The sequence below is a fragment of the Carassius auratus genome, chromosome 32 (assembly GCF_003368295.1).
Source record: "Carassius auratus strain Wakin chromosome 32, ASM336829v1, whole genome shotgun sequence".
Taxonomy (NCBI): domain Eukaryota; kingdom Metazoa; phylum Chordata; class Actinopteri; order Cypriniformes; family Cyprinidae; genus Carassius; species Carassius auratus.
Window position 1 is genome coordinate 15,194,123 of NC_039274.1, and position 24,803 is coordinate 15,218,925.

The following is a 24,803-nucleotide window of genomic DNA, read 5'->3' on the forward strand; positions in this document are numbered from 1 at the left end:
ATGGGTGAGTAAACAATAACAGATTTTTTTTTCTGCCTGAACTATTTCTTTAAAATAGTAAATTTTGTTTGTACAGCTTTATAGAAATTCATGATGTTAATGATGTAAGTAGGCCTATCTTATCAGATTAGAGATGGTTGGTGTTATAGTTTACATGCGAATACAAACAATCAGTTAGTTTAGATTTGCAATATAAAAATCACTTTACATGAGTATACTGTATGTGTTAGGGATGGGACGGTTCTCTGAAAAAAAACCCCGAACCGTTCGGCACGCGCTATGGGACTGCGGTTCAACTTAAATCTGACAAAGCATCTGTAACATGGTTTGCTATAAATAACACGTAATGCAAACAGGGTTCAGCTAATCTATGTTTCTGTTGATGGATGGATGCGCAGTCATTTATTCCGTCATCACTCGGCTACTGATAGCGCGCGCAACAGGTGAGACCTGAACAGCACACGTTGATATCTGTTTTAATTAAAACCATTTAAGCTTTGTCAGTTTAAACATAAGAGCCAAAGGACGCAAGCTCGCACGCGCCGTGAGAAGATTTGTGCGTTCGTTTATACGAAGCGCCCAAACTCAGCACACGTTGATATCTGAAAAAATGTGTTTAAATGGACAAATTCACTCAAACATTATGTCAAAATGCCCGTCTTGGAAAGTTTCATACAGCAGACATAGCCGGCTGAACGTAGGCCCACTGTATCAGTGCTTTCTCTTAAAGTGACAGTCTTTATATTAATCGAGCAGGAACAACAAAGAAATCACTCACTGCTCTTCATTGCAAAGCTTTTGTAATTTTAATAAAAAATAATCTTTAATTTATAAAGTTCAGTATACATTGCTCTTTTACATTCGATTACTTCATTCAATTTATGTTCCTAAAAATTTATGCTAGACCTACCTAAAAAAACTGAACATCACTGTTTATTATATTTGTATCTTTACTCTGTTGTATTTATTTGTGCTGTTGCTTGTAGTTAGATAGAATATTCTTATTTTTTAATTTTTTTTAAAAAAAATATATTTTTCCATAAACATAACACTTACTGAACCATACTTAAACTGTGACTCTACAACCATAAAACCGGTCCAACCCTAGTATGTATGGGGTTAAAGTTGGATATACTTAAAACCAAATTTATATAAAGAGCTGTGAGATAAAACAATATAAACATTTAAGCAGCTGAGATTTGCACGTTTCCCATTATAATAGGACTAAAGATCACAAATTTTCAGTCATTACCACAGAAGATGGCTTAGCGTTTTAGTTTATATGGTGTCATGGACATTTCTGCACATTTTAATTGTCATCTCTTCCCCTCACATCAGTCATACAAGATCATCTTTCAATTGTGTCTAATGTAATTTGTTGCATGTCCGTTCAGTAACCATGCCTGAAGAAAATCTCACTGTGTGATTCCATGTAATTTGTCTTTTCTATTTTCTGCTAACCCTCTGAATTATACTGATGTTGTAGTTTAACTAATAGAGGCCTGGCGTAGAGTTCAACTAATGAAAAATGGCCAACACTGCCAATGAAGTGAATGTCCATCAGAAACTCCGGAAATGTGGTAAGTTGGGAGGTAGCCATTGGTCCATGGAAAAGACACCTGTTAACTTTGAAATAAGTACTTTCTGTTTTATTTTACAACTATAGGAATGGAGGCTATTAGCTTCTAATTTTTGAAAGCCAATACATTCCAATAACAATCGCAATTGAAAATGGGTGCTTAATTTATAATATATATATTTTTTTATTTGCCAAAAATAAATATTTTAGTTTTTCATCTGTAATATTTAATCAGATGTAAAGGGTTAGTCATAAATAAACCATTGTGATATCATGGGGGGAATTCTGTGATTAATGAAATCAGTAATGCAGTCCAGTACCTCTCATCTCTTTCTATCAATGTCTAATCAAATCTGTTAATTCCTCTCGAGGCAAGTTACTTTTATATCAATGTGGTGCAACTAAAATGAGGAGTATCCTTCATTTGCCTATTGGATGTGCACTGCTTAGCTGGAGTTATCTTAAAAAAGAGATGGCTTTGTTCCTGCTACTTAAAAAGCTGATGGGAATTATGCTAAATTGCTAGGAAATGTGTATTTTCAGTACCTGAGGTATCGACCCTGGGTCGATTCTATTAAAATGTAAATTGCCTCAAAGTTAAATGTGTCTGGAATAGTGCTCCAGTTGATGGGGTTCCCCTGAATTTCAGTCCTCAAAAAAAAAAAAAAAAAAGCTGAATTTATTGGTGTCAGATTCCATTTTTCACAGAGTTTATGCGAGTTGCAATCAAGCTGTGTGTGTTTGCAGTGACGTTCAATTTGATATGCATTTTGAGAACAATAGCTTTAGTCTTTTGCGTTTTGCTTTGATTGTTTTCCTGGCATGCTTTGCTGCCTTTGCACCCCAGTAAATCTACATTTCGCTGCTCTTAGCATTGTAAATGGAAAAGAAAACCATTTAGGTTACAGAGACTAAATGAAGCACATTTAGATTTTGGCGAGTCAGCTCAGCCTCTGCATACTAAATAGCCCAAAGTGGGCCTGTAGCGGGTCAGTTGTCTATAGCAGCATCATCAATAAGCCATGCTGACTTTGAAGTATGCTCATCACTTCCATCCAGATATTCTTGAATTACATCTAAAGATGAGATAAGCATCGCAATATTTCAGATCTATGTCGATTCAAATGTTCTTTCGTTTCTATCTTTGCTCTCTATGATCAGGCTCCATCTATGAACCCCTTAAGCTATCCACACTGCACCGGGAGGATGAGCCCCTTTGGGAGAAACTGGACCGCTTCTATATTGCAGGTGAGAATAAATGTCCTGGATGTAATGTGTTTGAGAATAGAGGTCGATCTGAGCGTTTTATGGTATGGTCGGCTCAGGATAGTGGGAGAACATCTCTTGAGCACTTTATTATGGTCTTTAAGTGAGGCATTTAACCTCATTCTGTTGTGTCATGGCTTCATCTAGATGCGCCACCTTTCTTTTTTTCATTTTAATCACAAGTACAAAGTTATAAAGCAATCCATTTAAGGTGCATTTAAGCTGTGTACAAATTGCCAAGTTACTCCTGATTTTCTCTAATATAATTGATCTGAGTGTTAAGTGCACTGATGTTTACTCATATTTTAAAATAATTGAATCATGGAAAGATGTTTCCTTTAATTAGAGGATTCAAAAGTCTCCAAACCATTACTTTTAATTATAATACCCAGAAAATGAGTTGAGTCCAGACACTAAAAGATTCATTTGAAGCTAGTATGGTTTCAATCATTGCTGAGCTCCTCTGTGCATTTTGCTCTTAATCAATACTCATCTCTTTTCCTGTCTTCCCTCTTTCTCCCTCTCCTTTCACCTAATCTCACTTTCAATTTCAGTCTTCGACATGACCATAAATACTGCTAAGATGAAACAGCATTTTAAAGATTAAGCGTTTTCTTGATAGTTTTATTCATTCTTATAGTTAACTAGACAAAGGGAAATTGGTCACAACATTTTTGTACTTATGTTTAAAGCCACATGACAAAATAATAATAATTATTTTTATAATTTGCATTTTTACTGCAGTTTGATGTGTGATAAAAAAAAAAAAAAAGTGGGGCTCCACAATTCAGCCAAAAAATGAAATTATTATAATATTTTTTTTTCTAAATAAAATATGAAAATTGCCAAACAAAAACTAAACACAAAACTATTTGTCATGTTGCTTATATAATATATATATATGTGTGTGTGTGTAGTGTACTTTTTATTATGACTGAGAACCATTTATCAGTACAAGGGAAAAGTGTTTATTTATTTATTTTATTATTATTATTATTTTTACACATTTCTTCACACATTTCTCTTTACTAACTTATAGCTTGGCACAGCAGTTAATTTCATATCCAAAATGCAAACATACCAAAAACTACCAAAACACTTCATACAAGTCATTATTCCATTATTCTTCGTCTTTCCTAAAACAATGACCTAAAACACTAACAAGTAGCATTATATACTGTTTTCATTTGTAAAATGTTCTTTCAAAACAATAATGACAGCTCTCCACAGTTTAAAATTCACTACAGTATATGTTAAGTGGTCCATTGCAGTACAAAATGGTTCTTCAGTGGTCCACTTGTATAGATGGTAATGAAATTGAAAGACACCTGTGTAGCTGAACTTGGTAGTATTTACATTTTTAGATTTGGAAGAAATATCACTATGGTACTACTATAGAAATGTATCAAATTGCGGTCTTATTCAGTTTTGTGTTATATTTGGTTGCGAATTTAAGTTCAACCAGTTGAAAAAAATGTGAAAACATGCAAATTGATCTGTAGGTACTTGGTTACAGTATACAGTATTGGTGGTCATTGTGTCTCAGTGAGAAAATAATTGTAATAATATTGTAGCAAAGTGTTGTGTTTGCACATTGCGAGAACACCTCATCTGTTTTGTCTAGCACACCTTATTCTACTCCTCACTTTATTAGTAGAGTACTCAATGAACTTGTTTCATCCTCCACAAAAAAATGATGGAAGAGCCTTGTTGCTTGAAACTGCATACATAACATCTAAGTTTTCAATCTCGTTCCTCCAGCCAGACTTCACCCTGTTCCTAAAGCTCAATTAAAATCCCCAGACAGCCAACGCTGAGATGAGAGCAGTGCAGGGTGAGAAAGAGAGGAAGTGAGAGAAAACCAAAAGTGAAGAGTGACAGAGAGGATGCTTCTCATTTCAATGATCCTTTTGAATGAGTCATGGTTGAAGCAGACAAACATACAGCGTTAGCGCAGGGTAATCCCGTTTTGAAAGTCAATACCCATGTCATTCCCTATAAGACAAATCCTACAATAATAAATAAATGCAAGTTTCAAAATATGCATAGTTATAGTTTTGGCACTCTTCCTTAAAGCTGAAATGCATCTCAGCTTACTACGAGATGGATTGTCATACGCACTGTATAATATGAATGCAGCACATTACATGGAACAAGCATGGTGTGTTTTCAGGAAGGTTATTGCCATTTTTATTTCCGGTGTTTCTCAATTCTGGGTTTTCCTATTCATGTAGTAATGACATTATGCTTCAGTGTTTCTCATTTCCTCTTCTGCTCTCCGGCCTGTTTGTTGTGAATGCAGTTCTGCTATCTTTAAAACAAGGTTTAACTTTTAATGGGCAAGAGAGTCTCTCTTTCTCTGTCTTTCATTGTCTTCCTCCTCTCTCTCTTCATCTGTGTGGTCCAGTCTCCACCTATTTTCTCAGTGGGCTTCCACTTCCACCCACCCCTTCTTCTTGGAGTTTAAAAATGGCTTCCTGGTGGAAACAGGCTGTTCATGTGTGCCGTGTTAGGGGTTGATTTAGAGGCGCATTATGCTGATAGAGGATGAGAGAGATGCAGTCTTCAAAGAATTTGCATCTGGAGTGCTGTGATGCATTCCATCCCTCATGCTAAAGATGCGTGTGGATAATACTTCATTTCACTTATTTTCTTTTCTCCAGAGAAGGGGGTGCCACCGTGTGCCATGCCAACTGTGAAATGACTGCAAATGAGATTTTCTTGATTACTAATTGAAGGTTTTCACAAGAGCAAATGGGCAGTAATAGCAGGCTGTGTGGCAGATTTCTCCAGATTAATTGATCTCTGACCTGTTCCTCCCCCAAACATTATGGAAACCGCAGTCTTCCCTTCAGTCCTGCCGGCATCAACCGCAGTCACATTACAAGGCCAAATCAGATAAAGACATATTTATCGCCCTTTCTGGATTGTGGGATTCTTCCGGTGGGAGTCGGGAGAAATCATTGCTGCAGTCTCTATGAAGAGTGTATTAATATTCGGACTAATTCCCCCCAGTGTCTCCTTGTCCCCCAGCCCTGCTGGCACTGTCTCTTTGAATTGACCCAAACTCTACATAACAAATGATGGCTCAGAATGAATGTCCCCTTCATTTGTGCAGCCGTAATGTGCTGATGAAAAATGGAGTGCCCTATTCAGCATGATTGTACATTAGTAAAGAGAAATCACAGTGGAGAGAGAGGAAGTTTAACAGTTGGGCACAGTGATGGATAAAACAGTGTAGCCATTTTTATTTTTATTTTTTTTAATTCATACAGTAATATTGATGTAGACGTGAAACGTGCAGTAATATTTATTTAGCTTAATTAATGATACATGCTCTGGTATTTTATGTTCGACGACATGAATAGCCGGTGTAAAAAAGGTGTTCATCAAAGACGTGTAAACAGCAGGGTCTAGCAAGCGTGTTTTTGGAGACGCATGCTGTTGCTTGTAACACTATATCTGATTTTATCTCTGTCCTTCTCTCATTTCTTCTAGTGAAGGGCACCATTCTGAATTATCAGAGCCCTACCACTGGTCTGTTCCCAGTGAAGACCGCTTCCACCTGTAAGGAGGCTAAAGTCAGAGACTCCCTGTACTGCGCTGCCAGTATCTGGGCATTGGGATTGGCATACAGGTACTGTTCTAGTGGTCCCATTTACCAGCGTGGTATACTCATCAATCATAATGCAAAATCCATTAATCTGTTGTCAATATGAGCAAGATGATAATCAATATGTGCTACATATATCTAAGCGCTAAATGCTGCATATAAGTTAAAAAAACAACAACAACAAGCCAAGAGATAAGTGTAAGGTAAGTGTGATGTGGTATGTTTATTCATACTGGTTGTTGAGCCACTCTTGGTGTGAACAGACCTTATGTCTATGATTTGGCCCAAATAAGCAGTATTGTGGTTTGACTTGGTAGAAAGTGTTTTTTTTTCTTCTTAATACTCATCAAAAGTGTAATATTTTCCATTTCTAATAAATGCCATTTTTTGGACATTCTATTCATCTGAGAAAAAATGTATCACTGTTTCCATTGAAATATTAAGCAGCACAACTGTTTTCAACATTGATAATAAGTAGAAATGTTTCTTAGACACCAAATCAGCATGTCAGTATGATTTCTGAAGAAACGTGTGACGCTGAAGCCTGGTGTAGTGATACTGAAAATTCAGCTTTGCTATCACAGGAATAAATTAATATATTTAAATAGAAAACGGTTATTTTGAATTGTAATCATATCTTATAACATTACTGTTTTACTGTATTTCTACTCAAATAAAAGCATTTTTGGTGAGCATACCGTAAGAGACTTTTTTCAGAAAAATCTTATTAGTAGTATAGTATAAGTATTCACTCTTCACATTTGTTAAATTTCGATCAGTGGCAGCTTAATCACATTGAAGTAACTCTACCAACTGATCGGGTGCAGTCTGGGACATTGATCCAGATCCAGATTTGTTCCAGTGCTCAAATTAGTGGACTGCTGGTTTTACACTGCAGTTTCCAAAGCTCAGTTAAGACAAAATTAGACTGAACTTAATATCCAGGGATGTGCTGGATACCGGATAGCTTAAAGGTTATATGTTCAAACTCTGCAAGGAGGAATTGAGGAACTCTCACCTTTATGCTCTTAAACAAGATATTGGAGCTGAACCCTGGTTCCTCTTGGGGGATTGTTCAAAGTCACTTTGAGTCCAAGATGTTATGACCAAACACCTGCTCGCTCTTCAAATGTGCTGTTGTAGAACATTTATCTTGTTCTTTAGCTACTTCAGTGATTTGGCTTCGTGTTCGGAATCATTTTACATCCTAAAAATGAACTTTCTCCCAAGAGGTTCTCTTGCAGTATTTCCTTGTGTTTTGCGGCGTCTTTCTTCTTTCATCTGATGGCAGATTTCCCTCCAAAAATAAGATCTGTCATCATTTATTCAGCCTCTTGTCACTTCAAACCTCTGTGACTTCTGTTGAACAAAAAAAAATAAGATACTTTGAAAAAAGCATTTTGTGACAAGGACAAAAAAGCGTCATAAAAACGCAATAGAAGTCCTTGTTGTTCTGGCAGGAATGTTTGATGCATGACCTTTTCTAGGCAGTGTCTGATTGGTTTGGTTTTACTTTCACTCCGTAATAATAAGACTGGGTCAACCAAAAACTTGCAGAATGTTTTGTAGGTTTATTTTTCTAATATTTCCCTAATTTTACTCTTAACAGCCATGGTTGTTTGTCCTCCATAATAATTATTAACAGCTGAACTGAGATTATTCACTCTTATTATTCAGGTGTATATTTTCACCAGATTTTGCAATATTTCCAATATTTAGTAAAAAGTGAATTGTTTATAGATATTTGAACAGCCTAAACAAGTCACTAGTAATTCGAATCCCACTTCCGTCATGGGGTAACCAATTTGCGTAATGTTGCCAATGTTACATGTAGCCCAGGTGCGCCGTGAACAACTTGACCCGCCCTCAAACACTGTCAACTGCTCCTCTGATCTCATGGAGTTCAAAGCGTGATTCACAAAACGCTTGTTCTTGAAAGATGGATCAGCTGGTTCCACTGAATCACATCCTGTAAGGATGATGAATATTAGCTGTTTAAATTCTCAATCGAGCGTTCAAAATATGGAAATATGGAAATATGGCAATGGCCGTATTGTTTCAGACAAAGGCTGTATGCGTTAGACCAATCACAACAGACTGAGCCATCTGACCAATCAAAGCAGAGTAGGCTCATGGAAAGGAGGGGTTTAGACTGAATCTTTGAACTGCCTCGTAAGTAGAGTATGATAATCGCTGGAAAATGATATTAAATGCTTATTTTAAGAATAATTTTTTTTGACCTTGCATGCATGTAAACCTTTTGTAGGAGACTCCCAAAACAATATTAGGAACCTTAAAAATGTCACATTGGGGCATATATGATATATCTATACCATGCACACACACACACACACACACCCGGGTCAAGGTTACAAGAATTATAGGAGGGCACCCAAGAAGAGACTTTCCATTAAACTCCTAAGACAAAGTGTTTTTTCCCCCTTCTCACTCCTCCTGGTGATGGTTGTTCCTCTAGAGGACGAATGCGAGGATAAAAATAGAGAGCAGGCGTATATCAGAGACAGGCATAGTCATCAGTCTTCACCTCTGCATATTAGCATTGTCAGATGAGTTTAATTAAGATTATTCCAATGTGACAGCTAGGCCTGAACCCATTACTTACTCTCTATTTGTATCTGTAAGAATGTATGTGGGTGGTGTGTGCACATGCATGCTCTGCATGAGCTTTAATTCTATGAGTTAAAGGTCTGTCTCATTTGAATGTTCGCTTTTGTACGACTGTGTTAGTTTCAAGCAACACTTGCCTTAGTAAATGATAATGGTATGCTGCAGAGACTTTGCTATTTAAAATAAAATCTGTATTCTCAAAATAAAGTGTTTTCCAGGAACTCATGCAGAATGTTTGTTGTACAGGCGCATCGATGATGACATGGGCCGCACTCATGAACTGGAGCACTCTGCCATCAAGTGCATGCGGGGGATTTTGTACTGCTACATGCGGCAGTCTGATAAGGTGGGTCACAGCGTCACACCACAGGACAGAATGCAGCAGTGCTGCATGCATCAACTTTGCCTTTTGAAAACTCGAGCTACCTGCTGAATATCACTTTATTCAACCTTCAGACTGCAAAATAACCTTGCAGTTCTCTTGATCATGTTTGGTACTCTTCTTGTAAGGTTAAGATTACGCTTGTGCAGCAGCTTGCAGGTCAAATGCCCTTGTGCAGAGTTGGTACAAGTTTGGCAAGATCACGTGGCCTTCATTTAGCACTTCATTACAAATATCCTTGTGTTTCAAAAATTAACAATTCTTTTGGGTTTGGAACAACACAGGGGTGAGTAATTGATGATAGAATGTTTATTTTTGGATGAACTCTGCTTTTGAGTTTTCTTTACAAGTTGGAAATCAAATAGCTGATCTTGTTTTGCCAATTCTGCCTGTGATTAGTCTCTGTCCATCCCTCAGCTCTCACACTGGATTGTGGCAGCTATGTCTGTGACACCGCATAAAGAGTTGGTTTTGACTGCAGATGTGTGAACTCACTCTACAAATTGGATGGTGCTCGGGCATTATTTAAAGGGTTGTCTGTGGGGTTGCATTTGAGTGGCTGCCTGTTGAGCTTTTGTGTGATTTTAACAGTTGGATATTGCTGCAATTAGGGTTTTAACAATGTTCCCATGGCGTGCTGCCTGTAGTGGCTGTGGTCATTTGCTTCCTGTTTTGGTCCAGCTGGTCATTTTTATCACCAACTGAAAGGAACTGTTAAGTAATGCAAAGGAGTGTTACTAGTCTTTCATGCTTGGGCACAACATGCCCATTAGAGCTGGGCGCTTATGTCAAAAATATCTTATCGATAATCGCCATTAAATATAACATTACACGGAATTTGCGCTGAAGGAATTTGAATCTGTTGGACTTTTTATTAAACTTCAGATCAAAATAGAAAAGACCTATACCCTAAATAAGGATAAATTATATTGGAATGCATCTCCAAAATAATTGCATACACCGATGCATGTTGCCATTACAGTAGTCAGCGCTGAAATACAGGCAAATAAAATATAAACTGAGGTTACAGAAGTGATTCAGTCAAGATCAGTGAGGGATTTACATTTTTGTTCTTTGATTAACATTAACAGACTGGCAGCAACTCTTTGCATTCACTTAAGACATAACTGGTTGTATTTATAGTATATTTTGCTATAATTATGGGTGCATTTGACCTTTCGAATGTGTAAGAATGCGAGAAAGAGAGCTCAGTCAAGTGTTCGTGTGTCTGCTTTGTGCATGTGCTGTGTGTGTGTGTTCAGAGCGGAAAACAGTGCGCGAGTGCAGAAGTGAGTTTATTTCGTCTTTTGCAGTTGAATCTTTTGAAATAAATATGCATACAGAAATTGTATAAATATTTTATAATAATAAAAGTAATTTTATAAAATCGAAATGTAATTTTCTAACAAGTAATTTGATTCCTTACCTTACGCATCCAAATTTCCAAAATTGGAATAGCTTTTCAATTCCCAGCCCTCTTACTAAATTATTTCATTCTTGCATGCAAAAAGACCGGTGTGGTGACTATGGTGCTATGTAAAATATTTGTTTGCAACTTGTTTTTTTTCCCCGATAATGTTGATAATCGTCTGTTAATGCCGATAATCGTCTGACTGTTGACATGGACATCGCGAAACTTATGATACAACATCAATATACAATAATATCATCATAACGCCCAGCCCTAATAGCCATCAAATAGTACCCAAATAGTTAAGTGAAAAATGGATATAAATTGTGTAACTTAGTAGTAGTATAAAGTTTGTTGCTCATTCACAAACTGCACAGTGCAATAAAGAGCAACTTTATTGCTGACACATGGACAGTGAAAAAAGCTGGCACAGCAGTGTTTATCGTAGGCCAAATGTAATTCAACTACAAGTTGTTAATATAATAACTACAGTATCTCTAGCTAATTCCCTGAATTCCCCAAATAATTACAATAGAATCCAATACTTGCCTGAAGTATGGTGACGATGTCCCTGTCAAGAAGCTTCTATCACTACATCAGTCGCATATGAACACACAGGTCTTTAGCGTCTATACCCTCTCACAGTCCTCCTCAGATGTACGCCGGTCCAACACACAATCTTTAATACTAACCCGAGTATTACAGCCTCAGCCCGAGGACGGCTCTACAGTCTTCCAACACTATCACTGTCTTTGCGGTGGTCTTTTAAACGTAGAGTCTTTAGTACTTCTATTCCTCAGCTGCGCAGCATATACCAGACACAACTCCCAAGTTGCGCTTTGTAGGAATAAAAATGTTATTTCCGGCCAGGAGGCCACTGGTCACAACAACCAAGAGAGACTCCCTGAACAGAAAGATACATGTACATTTATACCTTGTAGTTGAGTAAAAATCAATGCCACTCAAGTCTTCTTCACTGTAATTGGTTATACTGATCTGCTCATTGGTTTGTCATGTGACTGTTAGACCTTCTGTTTTAAGCACTTTTTGGGGAAGTATAGATTATTTAATCATAGATGCATGGTCTCTGATCTGAGCATCTGTAGTCTGCACTTTTCTGAACATTCTATATTGAACATACCCTTTTGACTCCCTCTGAGGCTATTACATAAAATATTTTCATCACAGATGATGGAAGATGATGATTTGAGATGATGTGCTGATCACTTTTAACAGTGTATGAGTAGTCTCATTTCACATGCAAAAAGAGCTCATGTTAATGCATATATTTCATTTTTATACAGTTGGCCATTGCTCCAAAGCAACTGTTCTCACCAAGCGTAGACCTGAGCAATTATGCCTCTCTTGTGCCTTTGAAATAGTTCCATTTCATTTATTCCTGACCCCCAAGACCTGATTTGCAAGAAAGCTTTTCTGTATCTTAATTATAATGCCTCGTTTATGCAGTTAATTACACCGTGCCCTGCTCATTAACATCTGTCTATAGCATTCACAGAGAACATAGGGCTTTTAATAAACTCACAATGCATTGCAACTGTTCATATCATCGGTTCCCCAAGTGAATTCAACAACAGACGTGTTTACTCTGGCATGGCATGCTGCTGATAACACACTGTGAAAAATAAAGTCACAAACAGATGAAAAGCATCAGGAAAGCATGAATGCTTGAATTATAGTTAAGCCAAGCATGTGTTTTTTTTTTTTTTTTTCCGCAGCGTTAAACTGGTGTTTATGCGCTCACAAATACATGCGGAAGAAGACTTTTCTCTCACCAAGCAGCCACCTTTGATGAGTTTAGAAAGGTCAATCCAAAGCCATAAATCACTTTGGCTCTATTTTGCCAAGTAGTGTGTCATAAAATAATAGATGTTCCTTCAGCAACTGAAGGTTACTCACTGCCCTGTTGTGCTTTCAACTTTTATTGGTTTAATTTTACAGGCGACTAACAGATCTTTCAAATGTCATCCTCTCACAGGTGTCTTTATCATTCCTTTTTTTGTGCCTCTATTTATTAATCATTTATAAAGAAACCTACAGCTGTGTTTGGCCTGTTATACAGCTGTGTAACTGGTGTGGAATAAAATGTGTATCTGGGACAGAAGAATGCCTCTCATGACCTGACAAAAGAACAAAATGGGACACTTATTTATAAGACTTAAAGTATGCTGTAGGGGCCCGTGTGCATGCGGTCAGCGGGAAAGGTCGGCCGAAATTTCAGCTGTATAGACGGATGAAGGGTCCCTTTTATAACTGTAGGATTATAATATTTGAATGACTGCCAGAGATGGCTTTATTCATGTGGTTCATCTTAAGAATCTGTGGTTTATGGGTTTGTGTGTGTGTGTGTGTGTGTGTTAAGGACAAAATAGTCAAGGGATGTTGTTTGTTATATTGTACACACTGATATTTTGGGGATGCCCAATGGCCAAAGTTATTAGATCAAAATAAACTAGTTCAAAGTCAAAATAGACTAGCATTATCTGTATATATTGATTAATCAACCAATATTTGGATGTAACTAACATGTAGTGCAGCTGCAGTGACATCTTTTATTTATACATTCATAAATTTTTTGACACTTTTTATCTCTGTAGAAATAATCAGTGTAATTCAAAATGTTCTTTTGTGCATCTAAAGTTATTTTTTATCATTTTTTTATTTTTTATTTTATTTTACTGTGTCTCATTTTTGTGCCACATTAAATAATCATGCTTCTATATACTTTGTGACCTCATTCTCGACATCTGGGGTAAAACCCCTGCGGCAGTCACGTCTGCTGGGTAGCTGATTGGTTTTCTGATGTGAGTCAGTACAGAAGCCTTACCTATCATCTGCATACTCTCATTTACTTGAGTTTACGACTTGCATCTGTTCGGTCCACCATTTGTTTGTTCACCTTTTAATTTCATTCATTCAGCATTTCTCATGATTGGTCTGGAAAACATTCACAGGAGAGAAATATGACATCCAATGAATTTAAAATGAATTTCTGGTCATGATTAAGAAATGAAAGTATACCGTTTTTAAAACTATAAATGTGTGGTATGTGTATGCTAGAATTAATGTCACAGCTATGAACTTCACATCATCTTCTGGCTGATCAGAGAAGCATCCAGTGACCTTAACTAAATGACTTTAGAATAGAGTGAATGCAGAAAAAACATGTTTATTTGTCTCTAATACCTACTATAAATCTGTTTTTTTCCCAGTTATACTTATCTTAATACATAAATAAAATAAATCAACTTTAACTGTAAACTTTATTAAACTCTAAAGCTTGAGTTGTGTAGATACTCATCCTGATTGAGAAGAGCTGTGATCTGACAGCTTCCTAGCATCTATTTCAACCCAAGTAGACATCTGGGATAGCACTATCTTTCCTGTGGAGAGATTCACACATTCAGAGTTGTTCCCAAACACCCAGTCGTCTTAACTGTTTGTTTTTTATTGTTAACTTATATACAGTAATGCAATATTACAGAGCAGTACTTTAAATTAAATAAAATCCTGTTCAGGTGCGCAACTGAACCATGATCTCCTGGAATATCAATACACTATTTAAAAAAAAATTTTTTATCCTTTCACTCACTTACCTCAGTAAGCATTTGATAAATTATGAAATGGCCAATACCTTGGTTATCTCTTGCATTTTTCATGGACTCTACCCTTCTCCCTCTGACTTTTCTCTCTCACTCTAATATTCTCACAGGTGGAAAAGTTTAAGCAGGATCCGAGTCCGTCCACGTGCCTCCACTCAGTATTCAACGTGCTGACTGGAGATGAGATTTTCTCAAATGAAGAGTACAGCCATCTACAGGTGCTCCCCACACTGCATTCACACACTGTAACATGTAACCTTTTGAATGAAATTACAATTAAGTTTTTTCAAGTAATGAAAACTTCAGTGTTTCGAAATTGCAGTTTTACTCACCATTACCCTTTACATTAGTGTGATAATATAAAATTATATTATTATAAAACTGCTGAAATTATAACCAGTCTTAAATATGTCTTTCCTTTTCTTTTCCAACAGATTGACGCCATGTCTCTCTTTCTGTTGTACCTGGTTGAAATGATTTGCTCTGGCCTACAAATAATCTACAATACAGATGAGGCATGTATGCATGTGATACATCTACCAGTCCAGTTCTTATCACTTTGATTCAGTTCAGTTTATTTTCTTAGCACTTTCCGAAATACATATTGCTGCAAAGGAGATTTACAAATTAGGGGTGCTCCGATCACGATCGGCCGATCGTTATGCGCATCTCGTCAGAAAAGCCAGTTTTCTAATCAGCGGTTAATTCCATCAGGTGCGTGATTCCACATAGAGCAGCTGTTACTACACAGAGCCGTTGTTAATAGAGAAGATGCACAAATCACGTTAATTTTCAGCGTTTTTTGGCGCATCTTCTCAGTTAACAACGGCTCTGTGGAATCACGCACCTGATGGAATTAACCGCTGATTAGAGAACCGGCTTTACTGACGAAATGCGCATTAACGATCGGCCGATCGTGATCGGAGCACCCCTATTACAAATAGACATGCTTTACGGTGCGGTTAAATTTATAGCCATTCAGCAAATGAAGTTATTTCAGTTGGAATTTATGGGAGAAATGTATGTACGGGCAAAAGTTTTCTCTCTACTGATTTTGTTGCAGGGTCATGTCATACAAATGTTTGGCACTGGCCAACAGATAGGTGTGCAATTGACACCTTTTTGTTTCTAAAATTTGCTAACGTGGCTGCACTTTTTCAAGTCAGGGAAAAATTTAGTAAAATTCACTATCTGCTGGTGCGGCTCAGCGTATGTGGAAAATGGAACGGGCAGCCATTCAAACTCCATTTGACAATCAACTTTATCCAGTCTCTGTGCTATTTTTTGCTAAAGATATGAACGATAGTATGATCATTATACTCACTTAAATTTGCGAATATCACATGAACGCTTGTCGGTGAGAGTCTTAATTTTCTTTTTCGGCTGTGAAACAACCGTCCGGGCAAGGGTTTAAGGGCAAAGAGCATAAATGCAAATTCCTGCATTTTACCAAGCTGAGAGATCACTTATGCAATTGCTCAAGAAATCTATTTGGGAATACTGTAGCACAAATATAAAACAGTCTTTAAAAGGCCTCTTCATATCCTGACAGCACCCACCCCTGACCCCTTGGCTCACACACTAGAGGAGACGCTGAGATGTGTTGGTGCTTTCTGAGTTGTACAATCTTTCTCTTTTCATTGGGCTGCACTGCCTTCATTAATAGCGTCTTTTATTCCCGCTGTCCGCGCCTAGGGGCATTTATTTTTCACTCTGCTGATAAACCACTGTCTGTTGAATAACCGCAACTTTTATTAATTTATCCATATTGTCCTTTTCTTGGAAATTGTTACTCTTAAATGTTTTGTTTGAAAGCAATTACCGTGTAAAGCCATATCATGTATTTATCAGAAGTAATTACATTTCTAGCTGAGCTTTTCCTCCCAAACCTTAACACATTTTCACAGTAGCTTTTATTATGCTATTTGCGAAAGAGTTGCTAATTGACGTCTCTAAACAGTGCCTACTCGGGTGTGTAATGCAATTAAAAAAAAACACAGTTGTGAAATCAGCATCCCGTTACATTGCATTATTAATGAACAGCAGAACAAATTGGGGAGAAATTGCTATATTTTTCCTACTCTTCATTGGCAGTGTGTTTTTTATTATTATTTTTTATATATATATATATATATATATATATATATATGTGTGTGTGTGTGTGTGTGTGTGTGTGTGTGTGTGTGTGTGTGAGTGTGTGAGTGAGCTTTGCTTTATCATTTTGCCCTGGTTTGGATTGAGTGGTTGTAGGGGAATCTGTGAGCTTCTAGACCACCACTGTAGCTATTTAGTCCCTTGTTACTTCAGGGGGTGGTCCATCTGATAAAGACTAGTGGTTCCAACCGTCATAGCTTGTCTGCATACTTGTGTCATCCAGTCTGAAAGATTTATGACACTTTTCAATAAATTAAAAGCTTTTCTCCCAACATGTTAAGGTCATTTAGGACTCGTTTAAGACTGCATTTATGAGATAACTCACCATAACTGCATATTTTAACATAATTGTGTGCGTTTTTGTCTGCAGAAGCGGCTCAGTGTATGTGGAAAATCGAACGGGCAGCCATTCAAACTCAATTTGACAATCAACTTTGTCCAGTCTCTGTGCTATTTCTCGCTAAAGATATGACCGATAGCACTATCATTATACTCGCTTAAATTTGTGAATATCACATGAACGCTTGTTGGTGAGAGTCTTCCTTTTCTTTTTCAGCTGTAAAACAACGGTCCGGGCCAGGTTTGCCACCATGTGGACAAACTAATTAGAGCAAAAACAATTTGAGGCGCGTGTGTGACTGTGACTGAAGATGATTGGTGGGCGATTAGGCCCGCAGGCCCTAATTGAATAGCCCTGCTCTAGATGTTTAGAAAGGTTTCATCATCTGTACGATGGTACTGTACAGTGTAGTAAGATTTATACAGAATAATGAATTTAATTCATCCCTAAAGCAGCTCTGGAGAAAACAGTGATGTCTTCATCCAGCTCAGTTCAGTTCACGTCAAATAGTGTTGTCCAGTGCAGTCAATTCAATCATATTTGCAAATATCAAGTGTCCCTAACTAAGCACGTCAAAAAGCAACAATGGCAAGGGACAGCAAACTCCATCAGTGACAGAAATGGAGTCAAAAACTTTTGGAGAGACCAGGCTCCGTCTCCTCTGACCAGACAAACGAACGTTTGTGGCTTAATTCCATGTCAGAGTTGTGGACCGATATCTTTCAGAATATTTCATGCAGTTCCTTTTAATTTGATATGTTTAACCATGGCAACTAAAGATCTATTTAGAAGCTGTTTCTGTGTCGTCTTCATTTTGAAGCCATTAATATAGGTATATTTAGCTTATGAATGGCTAAGAAAATTCATGGTTTAAATTTATTATTAGAAAGACTTATTGACGAAGGGCAGCTTCAGTAGTTACTTTACAGTTAGTTACTGTAACACCTTATCCAGCAAACACAAACGACCATGACTGATCCATCTTCATCCTTAAAGAAGTTCCACTCCTGCTCTGCACTCACTCTCTGCGGTTGAGAGAAGGAAGAACGGAGAAAATAGTGCTACCGTGGGCCAGCGGTATTCATTAAGATAACATAAAGCTTGTTACATTAATCATTTTAGTCCAGGCCCAAAATAAAAGTGCTCAAGCCATCCCTCTCTCCTTTCTCACTTTCCATTTTGTCTTTCGCCTACCTTCCTCAGTGCCCCATTTTAACGTGCTTTAGGGGCCCTCGGGTCTCTTCATTTTAAATTAAAAGCGCTGTCAGCCCGGCCTCCCTGGGTGTTTGAGCATTTCCTCATTTACGTACCATAAAGTCATCATTCTTTCCCTCATCTTGTTTTTCCTATGGCCTCATTCCGCACTGGGGTTGGGAAGTGTTGAGGGGCTTACTATATTACCAATGCCACCCATGGAAGTGATGGATTATTTTCGATTATATTAGATTGGTAACACGAAGGAATGCTGATGTATTGACAAATAAAAACACTCATGGCCTAGAAAAGCTTTGAGAGCAGGCCTACTTCTCCAAGCAAACTTACATTTGTTGATGTGCGCTGATGTCTGATATCTCTGACATGTTTGCATTTGTAGGTATCGTTCATCCAGAATCTGGTGTTCTGTGTGGAGAGAGCGTATCGTGTGCCAGACTTTGGCATGTGGGAACGAGGAAGCAAGTACAACAATGGTAGCACAGAGCTGCACTCCAGGTAAGTTTGATCATTGTTTTTTTTGTGTTCCTTTTCTATAATTTTGTCATTAAATACAGCTGCAAAATTTAAGGTAAGGGTGCAGTAAAACATTGGTTATTGGACAATATTAGAGTTCAATTTTAAATAGCACATGGCGCACAGAGCATGTTTCTTTTCTCTAAAGCTGTATTTTTCACTAGGTACCAAGTCAGCATTCCTCATGCTCGAATAAAACAAACTTTTGTTTACTGCTCGCGTTTATGAAACCCAGCACCTAAAACAATGTGAACGATTCAGCTCATGTTGAGGAGGTTATAGATTGGAGCATGTAGCTATGTTGGCCTTCCAGTAAAGGTGTCACTTCATTTCACCTCATCTGGGTGAGTCCAGGAGTGACTGAACTCTAACTGAGAGGAATCACATTGAGAAGCTCCTATCTGCCCGTTGCAGAAATGATTCTTGGTGCTCTGCAGACATTATGCTTTATAGAAGAGCAAGTCAATAGGCAGTGACTCCCAACACATGGCTTTGCCTCTCTTTCATAACCAGGCTCAATAATGATTCTCTCCATCACTGCTTCCTTATCTTGCCGTCACAGCATCCCCACTGAGGGCCAATTAGAGTATTGACTTCTGCTCTTTGCACTTTTTAACTAAACAAAAAATATTGTTTAACATTTTTTAAGCGGATATTGAAATATTTTATAATGATCAATTTATGATCTTAAAAATGATCTTTCAATTCAACCATTCAACCATCACCAACATATATATTTATTACACATTATAGTAACACATTACAGCAGATCATGGTTCCCCCTCATGTTTTATCCAGTTTTGTCATTTTTTGCTTTACCAGATTGAATGTAAAAAAGATCATAGTCTGTCAGGATCATTGTCAAATTTTACCAATATATTTGGGGCTGAGCATGTTTGCTTTCTGTCAAGGCAGAAATTAGTAGTGTCTGAACCTCATGTAGCTTGATTGGGATCATAGCTGATGGTTTTGTTGGGAAGGGATGCACGACGCAGAGCTGGATTCTACAACATTCTTTTCAATTTGTAATCATCCCCAATGTCTTTCAGTTTGTTTGTTTTTTCGTTTTCTGCATTTTTACTATTGATTTTTCTTTACCAATAGCAGTTGGGTGCTTTTTTTTATTTCTTACACCTAGGTCTAATCATGTACTCTAATTGTATGCTTCACAAGAGTGAGTGGCTGCAGAAGCAAAAATAACCAAAATTATTACCTTTGTTTAACTTCAAAGGAGTCTTTCATGGATGAAAATGGCTTTGGATATTGGCACCTGGAACAGAACAGTACTTAAAAAGAGCTCAGTTCTCTGTCTGTGAAAAGTGCTCAAATAGCAAGAGCAATATTCATTTTGTCTTAAAAAGGAGAAGTTTGATGTGACTGTGAATCTGATCTGTTGTCTTCTAGCTCAGTGGGACTAGCCAAAGCTGCTCTGGAAGCCATCAATGGATTCAACCTGTTTGGAAATCAGGTACTGCTGCCTTTAGCTAATAATGGGTTTATCCACTCAAAAAAAAAAATCTGAATTCTGTCGTCATTTACTCACCATAATGTCATATGAAACATCTATGATTGTCTTTCTTCTTGTTCTTCTTGGAACACAAAAGGAGATTACATTTTGACCAAACTGATACTTTTCATCAAACCTGCGTAATGGCTAACAAACAAGAAGATTATAATAAAGTCCACACAATGGGGGGATTTTCCACCTTTGAATGCTTTTTGAGGAACTGTTTAATGTTCAGAGAAGACTGATTTTAGTAGTTCAAAACAGCTAAATGACACAATGTACCAACAGCTCTCTTCATCTTTGTAATAAATAAATGTGTCTGCTTCTTCAGGTGATCTATTCATTGCATGAATGAATGTGTCGAAGGCAAGAGAGAAACGCAACAAAGTGATCAAGATTATTGGGTTAGACTGTGTTTGAGCTATCCATTTTGTCAGATTTCCAACTTTGATGGATGGTGAATACTTCTATCTGATTTTGGTGCGCTTTTCTTTTTGGAGTGGCCATTAGTGTAATATATTTGTTCTGGTGTTGAGGGAAAATCAAGATGGCAGTGGGCCTCATCCATTATATTTGGTAATGGACTGGAAAAGTGATAACATCCTCAAAGCGTGTCCATTTTGGAAGAAGGAACACCCCCCCCCCCCACCCCAATCACACACAGATGTAGGCCCTTCAGATTGGATTAAGTCAAGTCCATTGGTTGTTTTTAAGTTTTTTAACAGGATGCGCAAGATTAAAAAAATATGGTGTATTTATTTGTAGTTACAGTTTTGTTTTGACTGTTTGCCAAGTTTGCCTCTTCCTCCCTAATGTGGCTCTTTGTGTTCTGTCATTAGCAGGGAACATGGTGCAGTGTATGAAATGACTTTATGGAAGTAACAGCTTTAGACAGTGTTGTTCTGAATTAATGGAGGACTCAAATGAGTGGCTTTGCCATGTGTCTCTCAGTTGGATGGAAGGCGTGCTGTGTCATCACATGAGTTATGTTATTAATGATGACTCTCACGCTCCATTTCCTCAACTAACTCTCAGCATGGACGGCAGAGCTGGCACTTTCATGTGTTTCTTTGGAACAGGAGCTGTCAGAGCACAGTTATAACAGGATAAAAGCAGGTAGATCTTTTATGCCATATGTTGAGCTACATATTGCTCGGCTTTCTCAGCTTTTAATTAAAGTCTCATTATTTTGAAACCATTGTACAAATGGTTAGATTTGGGGTTGAAAAACCTAGTCATTGTTTATCTACACAGCATTCTGTCTTTAGCATGCTAAATGTCACACACCAACTACACCAAGAAGATGGTTTTTAAATTGACTCCCTTTAATTTTTGTTAAAATAATATATATTTTTAATATTCTTGTTTTTCCATACATTGAAAGTCTAGTCAACCAACTGTACAAATTACAAAAAGACATCATAAAAGTAATCATGAATCAAGTGATGAAAATTGCAGTTATGGTTTTGTGCAATAAATGTAACGGATACGTAAATATACATAGACTTACTTTCAAACATTTTTGGGGGGCAAATATTCATGTTTAGCTAAAGTCAGTTCTTCCTCTGCTGAAGTCTACATATCACTGACACACCTCCTCTTCTCACACTCTTCACAGTCATTTACATTACAATCCCTCTCAGCACATCAATCGTTGGTTCAGATGCTTGGATAAGCATTTTGGTTCTTTGGTAGCTTCTTTAGATGAGCTAAATGTGCCACAAAATGGTGCTTGTTGTATAATCGGTCTACAGACACTGAAAAAGTGAAATTGAAAAAGCTCTCACAGTTTAAATGGAGAGGTGTGAGGGGAATGCAGAGAAAAGAGAGAAGTAATAGTTTTGTTTTGTTTTTCTGGAATGGATGACCCTTGATAACTAATAAGCTTCTGCTCGCCGAGGTTATTTGCAAAATTGCCTTTTAAATTTGTGAGCTGTTTTTATGTAATAAATAAATAAAACATTATATACATCATCAAGGAAGTTTAGATTCTATATAATTTATAATTTCTATAAATTATATACATATTCTCTATTTGAGTCATTTTGTGGGTGTATTTATTTACTACTGTGAATATACAAACTGTTGATGAATTATTAAAGAGTGTATATAAGTGTGTGTGTATATAGTCTACAAATATGTTTGCATGTTTTTATTATTAATCGTGTGTGTGGCAGTCGCTGTCTAGTCTGGTGTACTGTAGATTATGCCTCTGAGCTGAGTTTAGATTGTGAATTTCATTTGGGGATGGTGAGGTTGGTTGATTTCAAAGTTTTTCAGGAAATGAGGTGGAACTGTTGCTGTGTGAAATACCACAAGCCCAAAGTAATCACTGAAATCTGACTCTCTCTCTCTCTCTTTTTTTTAAGTAAATGCATCTACGCAGCATGATGGTTTTGTGGAAAGGAGGGCTGGTTTGCAGAATCAGCCTTTACATTTCTAATATGGAGGTTTTAAGTCAATCATATAACTGACAGAGCTTTGTGAAAGAGTCTAGGCACACTATCACCTGTAACAGACACTGGTGAATTCCAGCCGTCAAGAGGAGGTGAGAAGATGGCCATAATAATGTTTGATTTGTGATGCTTGCTTTACCTCTGCCTTGCAGGGATGCTCCTGGTCAGTCATTTTTGTGGATCTGGATGCTCATAACAGGAACAGACAGACTCTGTGCTCTCTCCTGCCGAGGGAGTCTCGGTCTCATGTGAGTTATTTTGCCTGCTATGCATAAACTGCTGATCCATTATTAAAAGGGTCATTTAATACTTTTTTAAGCATTTTATTTTTCTTCCCCTAAGTCCATTTTTACATTACTGTTGGTCTAGACGTCCTGCATGAAAAATATTCTTAAATTAGTTTTAAGATGTCAATGTATATGCCCCCCTTGCATATGAAATGAGTAACAGTCCTTAGCCATTCTTTTAAGACCTCTCTTTATATGGGAACTTTAATCATAAATGATAGAAATTCACTTTACTGTCATTTCTTTACCTAAAATTGTTTTGTTGAGTTTTATGTGTTTTAAAATTCCATATTTCATAATGTTACCAAAGCTGAAAAATGCATATTTTCAACATGTTTAAAGGCAGTGCACTATGCAGAAATGTTCTTCCTTTGTAAGTTGAGGAACGTTGTTTGATTCAGTGGCCTGAAGGCTTATGAATTGCATGCATTAGATTCTGACTAAGGTGTTATTAAAACAGCAGAGGCTAAAGTAGAAAAATTGCCCATTCTCAGGATGAGAGTGGCCACTTATCTCTTAGTTCCCTCAATATGTCCTGATGAAAGAGCAGAGAGTCGCTGAATGTCTTATGCTAGTGCTCTTGTCATGTAGAACACAGATTCGGCCCTCCTGCCCTGCATCAGCTACCCAGCGTTTGCCGTGGATGATGATGCTCTGTATTCCCAGACTCTGGACAAGATAGTCCGCAAGCTGAAGGGCAAGTACGGCTTCATGCGCTTCTTACGGGACGGCTATAGAACAGCCAATGAGGACAAGAACCGCAAGTACTACAAACCTGCCGAGATGAAGGTGAGTGTGGTTAGCATATTAGCTGAAATGGAGAAAGACCAAAAGCAATTCAGTGAAAAGGAAAATGAAAAGAACCCTTTCCCCATGTTCAGTTTTAGCCCTTTCATTTTAGAAACAGAGGTTTTGCTACAAAGGTTATTGAAAATAGCATTTTTATACGCATCTTTTAATCTGGTGCAGATCTGCAGATATATCTCTCAGGAGCATATGAGGGCTGTGGGTAAATCCCATTTGATTGGGTTGAACTGTGAGGATATTAACTACAAAATTAGCCTGGGAACATGCTGCGTCTGAATCTGAAATCTGAAAAGGGAAGATTTAACCAGCAGCAAATCATCACATCAGCTGTCGGAGCTGACCTCCTGCTATAAACAAGTCCGCAAGTAGAGAGAAAGAGCAGTAAAAGAAGAAAAGGGCTCTTAGTAGGGCCAGTGCTCTGTCAATACATCCACCTGATTACTTCATCCACCCCTATCAAACAAATGCCACGGGACTCTCTTGTGTTTTAGATTGTGACTGTGGCAATACCAAGCTAATCCTTTGTGCACATTATCATTCAATAGTTTGGGGTCGGTATTTATTTATTTATTAATTAAAAATTAATACATATAATACTAAATATTAATAAATATGAATACTTATATGAATATTCTGCAATTGTGTATTGAACATGTACACTTATGTTTTTACAAATGTATTTTATTTTAGGTTTGTTTAAAAAAAAAAAATCCTTTGGTGAGAATGCATCACTCTTTTCACAAGAAAAAATGCAAGCAGCTGTTTTCAGAATTGATAATAATAGGAAATGTTTCCTTAGCACCAGATCAGCATATTAGAATGATTTGTAGAGGATGATGTTACACCGAAGACTGGAGGAATGGCTGCCGAAAATCAGCTTCGTCCTCACAGGATTACTTCTATTTTCAAATATACAACAGTCATTTTAAGTTGTAATAATATGTCATAATTTTAGTATTTAAAAAAAAAAAACGTTGGTAAACATATCCGCAGAGGGAAGAGACTTTTTACAACATAAAACAAAC

General features: G+C 37.3%; 2 protein-coding genes across 4 annotated transcripts in view; one reads left to right on the forward strand and one right to left on the reverse strand.

The window, feature by feature from the left end:
• Positions 1–7,814, reverse strand: part of LOC113051694 (T-cell immunomodulatory protein-like) — a 130,689-nt gene extending 122,875 nt beyond the window's left edge. Inside the window, exon 1 of the mRNA XM_026215654.1 lies at positions 7,477–7,814. The gene's annotated coding sequence lies outside the window, so the exon portion shown is untranslated. The remainder of the gene's footprint in view (positions 1–7,476) is intronic.
• phkb (phosphorylase kinase, beta) overlaps positions 1–24,803 on the forward strand; it is a 56,981-nt gene that overhangs the window by 667 nt on the left and 31,511 nt on the right. For 2 of the 3 annotated variants that reach the window (XM_026215650.1, XM_026215649.1), the window contains exons 2-10: positions 2,741–2,827; positions 6,344–6,482; positions 9,333–9,432; positions 14,610–14,717; positions 14,934–15,014; positions 18,588–18,703; positions 20,126–20,189; positions 22,837–22,932; positions 23,563–23,760. In XM_026215650.1, the coding sequence (XP_026071435.1) occupies positions 2,741–2,827; positions 6,344–6,482; positions 9,333–9,432; positions 14,610–14,717; positions 14,934–15,014; positions 18,588–18,703; positions 20,126–20,189; positions 22,837–22,932; positions 23,563–23,760 (989 nt within the window). Of the gene's footprint in view, positions 1–1,486; positions 1,581–2,740; positions 2,828–6,343; positions 6,483–9,332; positions 9,433–14,609; positions 14,718–14,933; positions 15,015–18,587; positions 18,704–20,125; positions 20,190–22,836; positions 22,933–23,562; positions 23,761–24,803 lie in introns of all 3 variants that reach the window. The other variant, XM_026215651.1, reaches the window with a different exon arrangement.